Here is a 14,467-nt window from a genome sequence, read left to right on the forward strand (position 1 = left end):
GATGTAATTCTGATCTTTTGGCCACTCATTCTCCACATTTTGTGACGTACTAGACATTTCAAATGGTTACCATTCTGTAGCAGTCATTTGATGTTTCTCAGATCACTAGCTAACTTCTCCAGATTTCAGTAGTGTATTCCCTTCCACCACCATGGAATAGAAGTTAGCCATGTCCTGTGAGGCTGTTCCTGTGTCCAGTCCTGTCATGGGAGAACACTCTATCTGGGACTTTCTTTAGAAAGTTCTTCTTCCCAGGGTAGCAAGGGAAAGAGACCTGTTACCTGGGATCAAGTGCCATCTTCTAGGATGTCTTCAGGGATGTCCCTGTGAAAATGAAACAAAAAGGTTAGACATTGCTCACCTAAGAACACTTTTGTCTGTTCATAGGAAAGATTTTCTTACCTTGGCCATGAGTTTATTGTAGGTTTTCATTCCTGGAGAGCAGAAATCCATACCAGACACTGTAATGGGTAAAGAAATTCCCGAGGAAAATATGTGAGAGGAATCTGACTTAGACAAAGACAGCACTTCTTTTACTGCAGAATCTCAAGCCCAAATATTTAGAGGAAATGTGGCCCTCTCCAGCTACTTTGGTGGAGTTTTCCTTTCTGAAACTATTTCCAGTATGAATGAAGTGCTTTTGTGGGAACAAGTGGATGTTCCCACTCAAATGACAAAAATATTATGATATGGTACAAGTGGATATGCAACAAGCTATGTCTCCTATCATGCCATACTTGGAGGATGTGTTAAATGCTGCCTGTAATAAACCCAAATCTTGGTCTTCAGGCCCCAGAAAGGCAGATAGATTTTATAAAGTACCTCAAACTAACAAATTCTCAGTTGTACAGACAGTTTGAGGGATTGTTCTGCCTCACTTTTTTCAGAATTTTAAGTCCTTTCTTAATCTTGCTATCTTTAACTTGTCTCATGTGTCCAAACATGCTTTGAAGAATGTGTATGGTTTTGTAGATACTGAGTCTAGGGTCTGTGCTACTGCTACTGCCTGGGCATGTGATCAAAGGTTCTGATGAGGTGATGTCTAAGATTTTAAACTCTGCTTTAGATAAGGGCATTTTGTTTGGCTCTTCTGCTGCTAAGGTTCTCAATTTGAGGAAAGAGTGAAACTGATTCAGGGAGTTTCTAAGATTCTTCAAGCCTGCTATAATAAAGCTTACAAACTGTCTGCTTCTTTCAAAAGACAAAATATGCAATCCCTGCCATCTGCTGGCAAACAAGAAAACACAAAGAGATGGCAGGCAGGGTGCAAGAAAAAACAGGCAGCCTTTCAGAAAAAGGGACAGACTATACTTTCACAATGGCTATGCCAGCATTCTTACCCATCGCATCATGCCGTATACATCTTTAAATCTGTCCCTAAAACTGGCTCTCATCTTTCTCTTTGGCAGCAGATTGTTTCAGACTCATCGTTATTAAAACTGGTTCAGGAAGGTTACAGCTGATACTGGCTACACATACTTCCTTTCAGGTGAATTCCTTCCCACCCTCCCAAACAGAGTTATTTCTTCAGGTTCTTCAACTAATAGTGACCCGAGGAGTCATAGCACCAGTGCCTTTAGACAAAGAGTGAAAGTCTTCTACTCCAGAATGTTTCTTGTACCAAAGAAGGAGCTTTCCCGGAGATCAGTTCTCTATCGTTCCTTTCTCATCCTGGTTGTAAAATTCCCAAGAGTCAGTACTGACCCTACTGAGTCTGCTACCAGTCATTCCTCTTCTGAGTTTTATTACAGGCTTCAAAATTTTTCTCAGCTTCTCTGTGTCTGGAACTTATTATTGGTTCTCTACATTACCCTTTGGACTATCCACAACTCTAAGGATGTTTACAAATTGTCTAGCTCCACAATAGCTCATCACACCAAAAGGCATTCACATATTTCCTTATTTAGATGACTTGTTTATCTTTGTGGAGTCTTTTGCCACATACCAGGAGTCCTTAACATGGGTTTCTTCACTCTTTACCTATCTGGGGTTCCAGATAAATGCTCAAAAATCCTTCTTGACTCTTGTCACATAGAACTGTGCTTTTAGGCTGTTTTGTAGGCACTTTTCTGTGAAAGGCTTTCCTAGCTGAAGTAAAGGCAGATTTATATCTGGAAACTTTCCTGAGCTTCTCAAATGAGTCTCATATTGCAGCAAGGAGATATGTCAAAATTCTAGGGTTCATGGGTTCCATGATTCTCATAATTCCTTTCACTAGTTTATACATTAGAAATATTCAATGTTTGCAAAAAAAGTGGACCCAAAATTCTCTTCCAAGAAGGAACTGCATTATTGGAAGATAGAAATTACTTAGAATCTAGGCACTTTATTTCTCCTCCTATCCCAAATCAATTTGGAACTACAGATGCCCCGATTTTGCTTGGGGAGCAGTTTCTATGGAGTAAAGGCACAATGCCTCTTTGACTCATCAGATGGATCAAAGCATGTTGCCTGTGATCCATGCTATAAAATTTCTTCATCACCAGTGCTCCTCTGGACCTTTACAGTTGATTACAGAAAACACCACAGTGATGTGGCAGATAAACAAGGATACATCATGTCTTACTCCCTGTGTAGGCTAGCTATGATAGTTTGGGAGGTAGCTCTTCAGCATTGTCTAACCCTTCAAACATTTTACATTCCATTGGAGCAAAATGTAATGGTAGACTAACAGAGCAGGACCAGGAAAGATACCCCTCACAAATGGAAATTGAATGAGGTGAGGTTCCAGAAACTGATTCAGTTATGAAGAAGACCACAGATAGATCTGTCTGCCTCCTTTCAAAACAGACAATTAAACAAATTCTGCACCAGGCATCCTTCCAGTCAGGTCTGGGAAAACAGATGCATTTTCATTCCCATGTTTGGGGATGTTCATTTAGTCACTTCAACCCTCTCCAAAGACATCCAGGGTAATTCTGAAGATACAGAAGGGCGCTCCAAAATCACTGTGATGACTCCCTTCTTGTTCAGGCAACATTGGTTCTTCCTTCTTATGAAGCTGGTCAGGAGCAGTTACCACAAGCTTCCTCCCAGATTGGATCTACTCACACAAGACAAGAAAAGTTTGATACATCCCCGTCTCAAACAATTTTGACTGCCAGGATTATTCAGTTTTGATACCTTTTGCACTTTTTTCATGAGGACGTACAGCTGGTACTAAAGGAGGCAAAAAATCATGCTTATGCTAATTACTGGAAGAGGTTTTCTAGTTGGTGCCTCAACTATTTGCAGGGCCCTATCTAGGATTATTACCTCTAGTCCAAAAGCATTTGCGAAAGTTACTAACCTATGTCCTATTTATTCCTTTAGCAAGGGGTGTTTATCAGTCACTTCAATGTGGATCCTCCTCTCTCTTTCTCATACTTTGATTTAGCTATTTTACAAAGTGTTTTTTTTTTTTTTTTTTAAATGTAAGGTCACTTCTTAAAAAGGGGACACAATTGCAATTTTTATTTTTTGCTGATGTTTCTCTGGTCTGTGTTTGAACCAGCAATCCTCTCTACTTTTGGTTCAGTTTTGGTAGAATAATTTATTGCTCTGACATCTGCAAGATAGCAACTAAGTTGCAACTATTCATGGTGGGTTAGCTGTTCTGGTATTCCAAGCATATAGGGCTATCCATTAAACAAATCCCCCATTCATGCCTTTACAGCTTTCTGAGTGCACCTTGAATCTAGCCATCATAGGTTCATAGGTTCATAGGTAGGTACTAGGCTATCGGCTCATTAAGGAAGTGACTGATGGGGAGAAAGAATACTCTGGTCAGGTTTTTGTAACTCATGTATTATCTTGTCAGTACTAAGTCCTTTAGGAAAGCTGCATAGCTGTGAACGTCCTAGTATGGGACCTGTTCATAGGTTCATAGGTTCATAGGTTAGTACTAAGCTAACTGCCCTTGCGAGCCATTTTAAGCCTAGCCAATTATCCCTTGTGAGACTCAAACCCTGCACCTTGTGTTTGTAAGGCAAACACCTTAACCATTAGGCCACCCTCCCTTCCTTTTAGTTGCTCCTTGCATTACCTTCACTTGTTATTCCCATCATGGTAAAACAACTCCAGACAGGATTAAAGCACATTATATTAGAGCCTTGGTTTCTTAGATGGCATATTTGAAAGACGTGGATGCTAGAAGCATAATCAAGACAGATACTTGATTCTCTGTACATAATGTAACAAGACAATGTAAACTGAATTCCTTCTTCCTGTGGCTCCTGGACCCTTATCCTTTCTCTTTCCAGGTTTGATAAGTTTCAATGATCAACACAAATAGCCAAAAGCTGCTGCAGTAATGCGAGTGATGAACATAATACAGATGCATAAGTTGCAGTAGATGTCTGAATTCCTCACTGCTGCAGTAGTCGCACTGCCCCCCCCCCCTCCATGTTATCTGTATATAGTTATAGCTTATTGATTAAGACGAGTAAGCTTTCTGTTCTGTTTTTGTTTGGACAAGAAAGTCCTGAAGTGGTCTGGGACCCAGAGCTTTTTGAAGATTAGCCTGTTGTTGTATCCTAGGCAAGGTACAATCCAAATAACCAAAGGTCACTGCATCAGTGAGGAATTTAAACATCTGCTATTATGATAAGTGTAACTTATATATGTACTTTCTGTTTCCTGTCCTTTGGTCTCACCATAGCAGTCTAGGTTCACAAATTGCTTGGCAGTAGCTGCAGCCCATTTTAGGCCAAAGAGTTCAGGATGCTCCTATATGTAGATGACCATCTCCTTGCTGAAAATACAGAATAATCCCCTATCTTAACAAGAGAATACTAAAGTCCAGTTCTTTTTTCTTTCAAAAGAATTGTAAAGCCTTTTTAAAAGGTGCAGTCCTCCTTAGACCACCCTTCAAGTACCCCACTCCCCCATAGAACCTAATTTTTTTGCTACAGACTCTTACTCAACCTCTCTTCAAAATTACTTCTAGTTGTACATTAAGCACCTGTTTTGGAAGGCTTTCCTTTGAGAAGCTGTAACACCAACAAAAACAAATATCACAACTTCATTCCTTCTCTTGCAAACCGCCATATCTAGTCATCCATAAAGACAGCGTTCCTCTAAAACTGAACCCTTCCTTTTTTTTCTTAAAGTAGCTTTTGAGATACCCATGAATCAAATTATCCATATCCCAACATTCTTCTACAATCACACTAATGAAGGACAATATGTTTTACATACTCTGAATGTTCACATACAATTCCATTTCTACCTTCACAGGAAAGACAACCAACTTTTTTCATCCTTTTCCTCAACATGTCTAGGTACCAGTGTCTGCAAGGTAACTCTCCAGATGGCTGTCTGATTGCTTCACTGCTATACACTACGTAAAAAAAGAAAAAAAAAACAAACAAAAAAAAAAAATCCCTCGTCTCAGCCCAAAGCACATTACACAGGACTGACTCGGGATTTCTTCTCTAGATGACATCTGTGCTGCAGCAACATGGTCAACAATGCATGCCTTTGTTAAACACTAAAGAACTGATGTAATATCAAGATCCAGTGTTTCCTTTAGATCTGACATTCTGAGGAGCATCCTCATGGTTTCACCCTGGAAGAAAGTAGCTCGGGATTCTATTCCATCAGTCAAGGTGGACAAAGATGACAATATACTTTGCAAAATGTATGTGCTTACAATAACCATGCATGCTTATTGTCTATCTCCTCTCTCTGTCTCTGCCTCTTTCTGTCTGCCTGTACAATCCTCCTAGCATTCCCCTTTAAATTGTCATTCTCCTATCTGGATAACAGACCTGGTAGGCCTAAACCAAAAGTCTTTCTCCAGGCATCCATAGTACCTTGGTGTCTGAGGGGAATAAACTCGATCTGCGGAACAGTAGAAATGCACTGCATTATGGGAGAGGGCAGGAGCCTAAACACTACAGAAGTTCTAAGGGAAGAGTTGTTGGCTGGGATCTACTATGGGCGGTGGATGACACTTCATTCAAGGCAGACAAGATGACAGTATGGATCATTCATTATGGTAAGTGCATAAGTTTTGTTTACAAAATAGTTACAGACTCAGCATGTCACTGTATAAATCCCAGGCACATGTATAAATGAGTTTCAGTTGGTCAAATGATGAAAGTGCTTGCAGAAGTGGTCAAACATGCATGTTGTTGAATACAGGTGATGCTGAAAGAAGCACAGTCAAATTTGTTTGTGTATGGTAAGTATGTTTTTTAGTTGTTAATGCCAAAACCTTCAAATATATCATCAATTTCAGCATTAAGGAAGGAGTGCATATGAGTGAGTATTTGCTAGTTAGGGTTAGTCTGAGGGGTAGGTAAGGGAATAGACTTAATGTTTGCATGTTAGGGCTGGAGTAATGGTTGGGTAAGTGGATATATTCAGCGATTCTGCATATAGCCCTTAGTCTAATCCTAACCTGCAAGGACACACACACACACACACACACACACACACACACACACACACACACACACACACACACACACACACACACACACACTCACACTCTAACACTTGCACATTTCCAAGATCCAAAATGTTTAAGTGTTCTTAGCATGTAACGCCTTGTATTATGTACCAAGTTTCTGTGCAACAGTTCAAGGGAAAATGTATGTTTTTCTTGCTGCTTGAGGGACACTATCAACCAGACAAAGTAAACTCAGGCCTAAAACAAGTTACTGAAATGTACATAGATAGAATACCTTCAATATAATCACCTCTGAATATCTGTTTTTCATCCTTGATAGAGTACAGAGGACTACTGATCATTATCTTTCACCACTTTAGGGAGTATATTCTTGCCAAGTCTATTAAAAACTCAATCTTTAAATCAGTTGTTAAAAACTATAAATGTTAAGGGCATTTGTAAGTGCATTAAAGACATTCCCATACAGCTTTAAGAAATATAATTAACTTTTAACAAAAAATACAGCAATGTGTTCCAGTGAAAGCTGATGGGTTTCTACTTAACATACAATGACGTGCGACTTGAACACACAACTGCTAATAAAACTATAGGTATTACGCATCACTGAATTCACATAGCTCTATTTCACAGTAAGTGTTAAGGAGCTTAAAGTTAACATATCCATCCATCCATCCTCAACCCCTTTTCCCATTTTTACACATGGGGTCGGGGTGTCAGTTCAGCAGCAACAATCATCTCGAGCCAATGTTTACACCACCGGGTGGCTAGCCCTGCTGCGGTAGTTCATCCGTACCACTCACTTGCACACACACTCACACCTGCAGCCAGTTTAGAGTGTCTAATTGACTTGTCTTTGGAATGTGAGAGGAAACTGGAGCAACCAGAAACCAGAGGAAACCCACTTGACCACAGGGAGGACATGTAGACTCCACACAGAAGGTACCCCACCTGAGAATCAAACTGGAGCACCTCTTGTTTTTATACTTTATACTACTTAAAGTATAACATATGATCATAGGAATTGTGACTAAAAATGCAGACACTAAGCATTTTTACAGATAGGTGAATTGGCCATTCACCTTCAGTATGTCATTTATGTTCAATTAAAGCATATTAGTGCTTTCCTGTTGGAAGTAAATAATGCTGCTGCCTTCTTTGTGTTTTAATTTCATGCAATTTCTAATAAAATTCTGTCTGAGGATGGTTCACAAAACACCATTAAGCACGAGTCATCCAAAAGAGACAAGATGAATGTTATATTACTTTCCTTACTATAAATGTCATTACTAGTCGTATCCAGCCTTACTTGTACTGGCTTTCAGTTTCCCATGCAGTGTTATAATAACACTGAATATGATGAGAAGCTGAGGTTTAGTTTGCCATGCTCAAATCCACGTTATAAACTGTAATGAACAATGGTACGTTTCTCTCCCTCCTAATTGTTTCTTTTTTCAGTGACTCTGCTTGTCTCTTGTGTAAATACTTAAGTATTCATTCTTTATAAAACACAAATGATTATTTAGTAAACTTTGTGAAGAAAAAAAAAGTAGAATAAATTATTAGATTGGACTGACTAGTATTCTTTATACTTCTGAAACAGAATCCCTTAGCTAGCATATCATGTTTTTTTTTTTTTATTTCCACCAGCAGGGGGCAGCTTAAGATATTTGATCAAACATCCTTCACAAACTCCAGAATCAGCTTGCAGCAGCTATAACAGCAACACCAACAAAAGCAGCAGTGGAACAGATCACTTGAAGGGCATCAAATGAGTCGTGGCAGGAGTTTGCTTATCCCACACTGGTCTTTTTGACTTAAATTGCTGAAAGAAAAGTGCTTTGTGGTGGAGATCACACTCTTTAGCATGGATGACAAGCTCAATTCTTCATCTAACAACCGAGAAGATGGAAATAACATACTGCAGGGGAAAGACCAAGAGCATAAGAACAGTACAGGGAGCCAGAATTCAAAAGAACACATGAATTCAGTGGGTTTTAAACTGGATCGAGATGAGGCAATGGTTGGGTTTGATGATCCTGATGTATCCCAAAGACAGTCTGGTTTTATGCAAAGGCAGTTTGAGTCAATGCTTCAGCCTGGGGTCAACAAATTCTCCCTTCGTATGTTTGGGAGTCAAAAGGCAGTGGAGAAGGAACAAGAAAGGGTTAAAACTGCAGGATACTGGATAATTCACCCTTACAGTGACTTTAGGTAAGCCAAAAGATTTGTTTTTGTTTTAGATACTGTCTTGTCTGTTCCGTGAAGGAGTAACCTTATATGACACAAGAGTTTTATTGCACATTTTAATTATATATTTTCTTCAGGTATCAATTTAGAATGAATAATGACTCCTTTTTTACAATACATCAGAGTGTTTTAATGGTGTCATTAGAGAAGTGAAGTATGAAAAAAATTCTGCTATGATTGCTAGATAATTTCTGGACAACTGCACGTGAATGCTAGTTTTAGACCCTTGTGACGATATTACATGCCTTAGCATATGTGAAGAGCTGTCTTCATTTTGTTCAGCTTATCACTTCTTCAAAAACTTTTTTCTATCTGACACACATATCAGGATTTACTATTCAGAAAACAATAATAGCCTGTAAAGAAGAGCGCTAGTGTAGGAGGGGTAGGATGTACATGCTCTAATGTTAAGTAGGTGGCTGCACTGGTTGTTACTTTTTTCCTTTTGGAGAAGCAGACTGCATGCTGTTCTTTGACAATAATGAGCAGAAGTGCAGTGCGTGTTCTAAGAGGATTACAGTCCTCTCTTTTGGGTGGCAAAGGTGTCAAGCCGGCATGGCCTATCATTTATATTTTATGAGCATTTTATTATGATGTGCACTTGTAATCCCAAATATGAGTAAAACGTTGCATTCATCTCACTGAATAATATAGTGCTAAAATGGAGGGCACAAGCTTCATATTTTGTAATTGTTGATTTTGTTCTAAATTAGGCATTACACAATTCACTTATTGTAGTTCAATCCACAACACATGAACTTGGAAGGCTGCTTGCAAAACTAAACATTGATACTGGTTCTGCTAGTGCTGTGACAGATTTAGACTTTTAGGAGAGTCAGTACCACTGTGCCTGATAGCTGATGATAGTGGGTATACTGTACTTTCAGTTGGAACTGAAAGCCTTGTCTGATTAGTTGAGATGTGGGTGCATATTTCAAAAAATAAACACTTTAAGATGAGAAGCTCACTGCTTTCAAACAGGTTGGTGTACACTGAACAGCACTCACACGTTGTTAGTTCTGTTGCATTTAAAAATGTGTAACCATGTTTTCATATAGTACTATAATTAGAAGCCAGTGCATATATCCTGCTGTAATGATGCTGTTTAGGAAAATCTAGGTCTTCACTTTCCACTCTACATTTAAGTTGCATTTTTTCCTCTGTGTTTTTTTTTTTTTCCAGAGTAGCTGTCCATGGTTCTTGGCTCTGGCAGTAATTACTAGTCTGTAGGCAAGGAATAAAAATCCATAAATATTCTGTAAGCTTTATTATAAACATTTGTTTCCAAATTATATTCCTTTACTGAGTTCTGCAAAGATCCATTTTGATTTTGACGGTAATGGATCCATTATTCAGATTAACATCGTGTTTCAGAAGTGCATGCATATGAATGCCAAAGAAATTCTCCAGTAGCAGTGACTGTTTATACATTCTGCACACGTACATGTAAAGCAGAAAAAAATCTAATCTGCTAAGTAGTTCTGAACCTTGTTTTGAAGGAATTCTGCAGGTTACCTTTCAAGTGTTTTATTTTCTTAGTTAAATTGTAATTAGCTGCAAATTAAATGCAATAAATATTAATCACAAATCAAACACAGCTCTGGAATAGGTTTATCAATGTCTGTCGTTACAGAATCAGAGCAGACATTAATTTCTTGTAAGCCGAAACTCTGTTACAGAGTAGGCAGATGTAGTTATTCAAGGTGTGATTTCCATGCCATGACAGACAAAGCTGGAAAAGTTTACTGGGCTCTACCCGACATTGCCCTGGAGATACTCATGCATTTGTTTGATTATGCTTATCTGGGAATGCAGCAGTAGACCCACTCATGGTCACACTGTTTCTTTACAATGAATTCATATCATACCTAGCTATACCAGTCTTCTGAATGCGTACAATAATGTATTCATTGAAGTTATCTTTAATTTATTCTGTGTATAGATTGAAATCTACGTGCTAAACAACCTCCAGGTACCATGGACATAGGATGAATGGTTTGTTAAATTCTAAAGCACTACCAGAAAGATGTAGGCAGTTTGGACTTGTGAGATAAGTCACTTTAAAATACAGTGCACTACTGCTGAGTGAGGTTTCGTGTCTGTAGTCTGTAAAGGAATGTATGTGTTCCCATTCTTTTAAACTGACATACACTTGAATGCCTGTATGGATCCGATAAGAGATTATGCCGTGTTAATACTAGATTAATGCCAGAATTAATTATCTGTTTCATGTGTGGGGGGAGGGGTGGGATTTTTGAGCTGCTGCAGCTGTATCCTCATTGGCATTCAGAGTACTGTGGTACAATTTCACTGCCATACTGCTTCCTGTTCCTAAGCTGTATTTCAACAGACCCTGTTCACTCAGCAAATGAAAGCAACCATTTTTGCTTAAAAAAAATGGACGAAATCCATCATTAATGCTACACAGTATCAAAGTGTGTTTTTTGTAACTTAAAAACTGTTGTTTGAAGGTGTTTGTTTAACTCTGAAGCACAACTCTTCATATTTTAAATATGACTGTAGTGAAATGGAAAATCAACTGTGCAGTGTTTTGCTGTAATGTCATTTACAAGAAGGTCGACTACACAATGCAGCAGCACTTCATATGGGTAACATATGACAACCTTGTGCATTTAAATGCTGCATTTGGGTGATTTCTGTTATGTTAAAAATGCTGATGCAGCATCACAGGCTATGTAAACTGCTGGAGATGAACAGGAAAATGAATCCTAGCTCCAAGAATGTACTGTTCCCCCCAAAAATGATAACCTCTACAATAATGAGAAGTAGCGTAGCTTAAAAGTGCACGATTTATTTATTTATTTAAACATGTTTACCTGGGTGGAACACACTGATCAGACATTGGCCAGTTACAGGCTCAGCTTGAGGGCTTGGACTAGCATAACAATGTTCAGAGTACTCCATGGTTATTTATGCATGTATATATGTATATACATGCATAAATACATTTATATATATATATATATATATATATATATATACATATATGTGTGTGTGTGTGTGTGTGTGTGTGTGTGTGTGTGTGTGTGTGTGCGTGTGTGCGTGCATGTGTGTGTAAGACAGTGTGGGTGTGTGTTTGTTTATATATATATATATATATATATATATATATATATATATATATATATATATATAAATGTATGTGTGTATACATATATCTATCTATCTATATATATATATATATATATATATATATATATATATATATGTGTGTGTGTGTGTGTGTGTATGTGCGTGTGTCTCTGTGGGGGGTGTTTATATAAAAACACTTTTTTTTACACGAGAATGCTTTTCACTGCTTGAATTCTGATCTTGTGCTTGTTAAGTTCCGAATATATTTTACAGTTTTGGAGTAAAGCTGTTTTCATTTCCTTCTAGCCTTGAAATTACATTTATATTATTCAGGTGTAGAACTTAAGTCAGTAACTTCTTGAGCTCGTATTCCTCCAGTTTGTTTACCTAGATAATATATTCATTTTTTTTTTAAATTCCTCCAGTTTAAATACCTAGATATTATATTAAGGCTTTTTAGTTTGCAGTCTTTTTTATTGAGTTAGAGATTGTTTTTATGTTGACTGGAATGCTGAGCCTGATTTTTTTTAATAAGGCCTCACTCTTTTGTAATACATTTCTTAAATATTTAATATAAATGCATTCTGCTTTATTTCTTTCACTAATGAACTTAATATTTTGTATCGCAAACCCATATTCTACTATGTTGTTATATTCAAGTTAAGCAATGTTATTGCTTCCTCGCTGCTGAAAAATATTTGAGGGGTTTCCTGAATAAGTCTAGAAATGGAAAACAAGGAAATGAGTTTAACAAATGGTACCTCTACAGTGGTAGTATACAAGATAGAATGTGATATGTTGTTGTATTACTCCTATATTGTTGAAGGGTAAAAGGACAAAAAACATAACCCAGTGAGAGCTACAATGTGGTTTCTAAGTTCTGGGGAAAGTGAATGAAATGGTCCACTTCACAATGCAAACTAGTCGGGGTTTACTTCACATATTAGCTTCACATATTAGAGGATATTTAATCTTCTTTCTGCAGTCGTCCTAAATCTCTTACATTTTTCTCTTCAGTCCGTAGCAGATTGTTGTCAATTTTCATTTAAAAAGTATTATTCAGCAAACATTAGCTAACATTTTCACTAAGATGTTTTCTTGGAACATGTGTGAAGATACTCTTCATAACATCAGAAATGATAATTGTTTTTTATATAAATGTTTACTACTTCTGTCATTCACTGCAGTATATTTTCTGTATGTTTAGCATGTCTAGTATAAATGTATAATTGTCATGAAATTTGTCAATAAATTCTGACATTCAAGCTTCCTTGGAATTGTCATGGTCAGTTTCCTTTTGACCGTTATTGCTAACCCAATTGCCAAAGTGAAATTGTTTTAGCTCTGTGTTGTTATCTTGAAAATGACTTTTTACATTGATTAAGACAGTCAATTTAAGAACAGAATGAACTGTTTCAGTGAAAGCTTCAAGTTAAATTTAAATCTGGAAAATTATTGTCTTTTTTTCCCAGAGGTTTTTAAAACGAGAAGCTGTTGTTGAATGAATATGGCCACCATCATTATAGCATTGATTACTTTATTTCTTATAATCCTTAGCGTATACTGCTTTTTTTATGTTCCTTGTTTTGATAACCCTGCAGCTGTTCAGTTTATCTAGGCGCATTTCATACCAGGCATACCAACCCCATTATTTTAATCCTAATACTTACACTGTAGGTTAATGATGCTGTCAGTTTATGCAGATTTCTGGTTTATAAACGCTGCCATCAAATGAATCCCCAGTGTGGCATGAGAGTGGTGAGAGAGGTCCACCTTGGGGTTATACCGCCACAGAAAAGCGAGAAAGGAAAGATATCCAGACACTGTCAAAAACACATACTCGTTATGTTTCTATCATTTAAGGAACTGCACATACTATTAGATTTATTTCTGATAATGTAGGAATTAGTGTACTTTAATTTTAGCAGGGCGTTCTTTCAAAGAGCTAAAGATAAGACAGCTTACTATCTACAGCATCACAACAGTCCACAGCTCTGCAACCTTGGCAAAGAGAAAGCAAAACTGATTGTAGGCAAGTAGCATAAATCTTCCTGGGGAGTTAGGTTGCTGAGACTTATTGTAATCCAATTAATGTCCTTGTATGCACTATTGTAATTAGCCTGCAACTTTAGATTTGTATGCCTCTGGATGGCAGCATCATGTAAAACCATAAATTATCATGGCACAACAAAAAGATAATGATGAGAGAGCAACAATGACTGAGAGCAGCTCTGAAAATGACAAACTATTCTCAATTATCAAACTATGCAGAACAGTGTACATCTTTTATATTAAAGAAAGTCAAGAACATTATTGTACTAATTGCCAACATGAAAGGACAGTCCTTAGTTTGAAGTAATTGATAATGTCAGCTTGGTTGACTCACGGAACAAGAAATTTGGGAGGAGTAGCAGTACGCCTTGTAACATAGTTTGGGGTGCTGCCAACAGAAATCTGGATCTGTGGTAATACAACAAGGTAGCTAAGATGCTGCGCTATGGAGCTGGATTCCTGGTTTTGAATCACTTTAATTTCCACCTGCACACCATGTGAAAAATTACACATGACACCTTTGACAACTCCAGGTTTGCTTGCGTAATGAAACTGAGAATTATAGGGGGACCATTTAATTCTTAAAACATAAAAAGTAGACTGTACTGTTTATGATAAATTTAATAATTTTAAAGGCCATGTCTTTGAGAAGATATAACCAGAAAACATCAAGATTGG

At 37.6% G+C, this 14,467-nt stretch overlaps 1 protein-coding gene across 2 annotated transcripts in view; it reads left to right on the forward strand.

Moving 5' to 3' along the window:
• Window positions 1-8,123: 8,123 nt before the first annotated feature.
• HCN1 (hyperpolarization activated cyclic nucleotide gated potassium channel 1) overlaps window positions 8,124-14,467 on the forward strand; it is a 1,641,266-nt gene continuing 1,634,922 nt past the window's right edge. For both annotated transcript variants that reach the window (XM_044077699.1, XR_006365568.1), the window contains exon 1: window positions 8,124-8,608. In XM_044077699.1, the coding sequence (XP_043933634.1) occupies window positions 8,262-8,608 (347 nt within the window). In that variant the 5' untranslated portion in view covers window positions 8,124-8,261. The remainder of the gene's footprint in view (window positions 8,609-14,467) is intronic.

Source organism: Protopterus annectens, chromosome 1.part1 (genome assembly GCF_019279795.1).
Source record: "Protopterus annectens isolate FY-2018-M chromosome 1.part1, PAN1.0, whole genome shotgun sequence".
Taxonomy (NCBI): Eukaryota; Metazoa; Chordata; order Ceratodontiformes; family Protopteridae; genus Protopterus; species Protopterus annectens.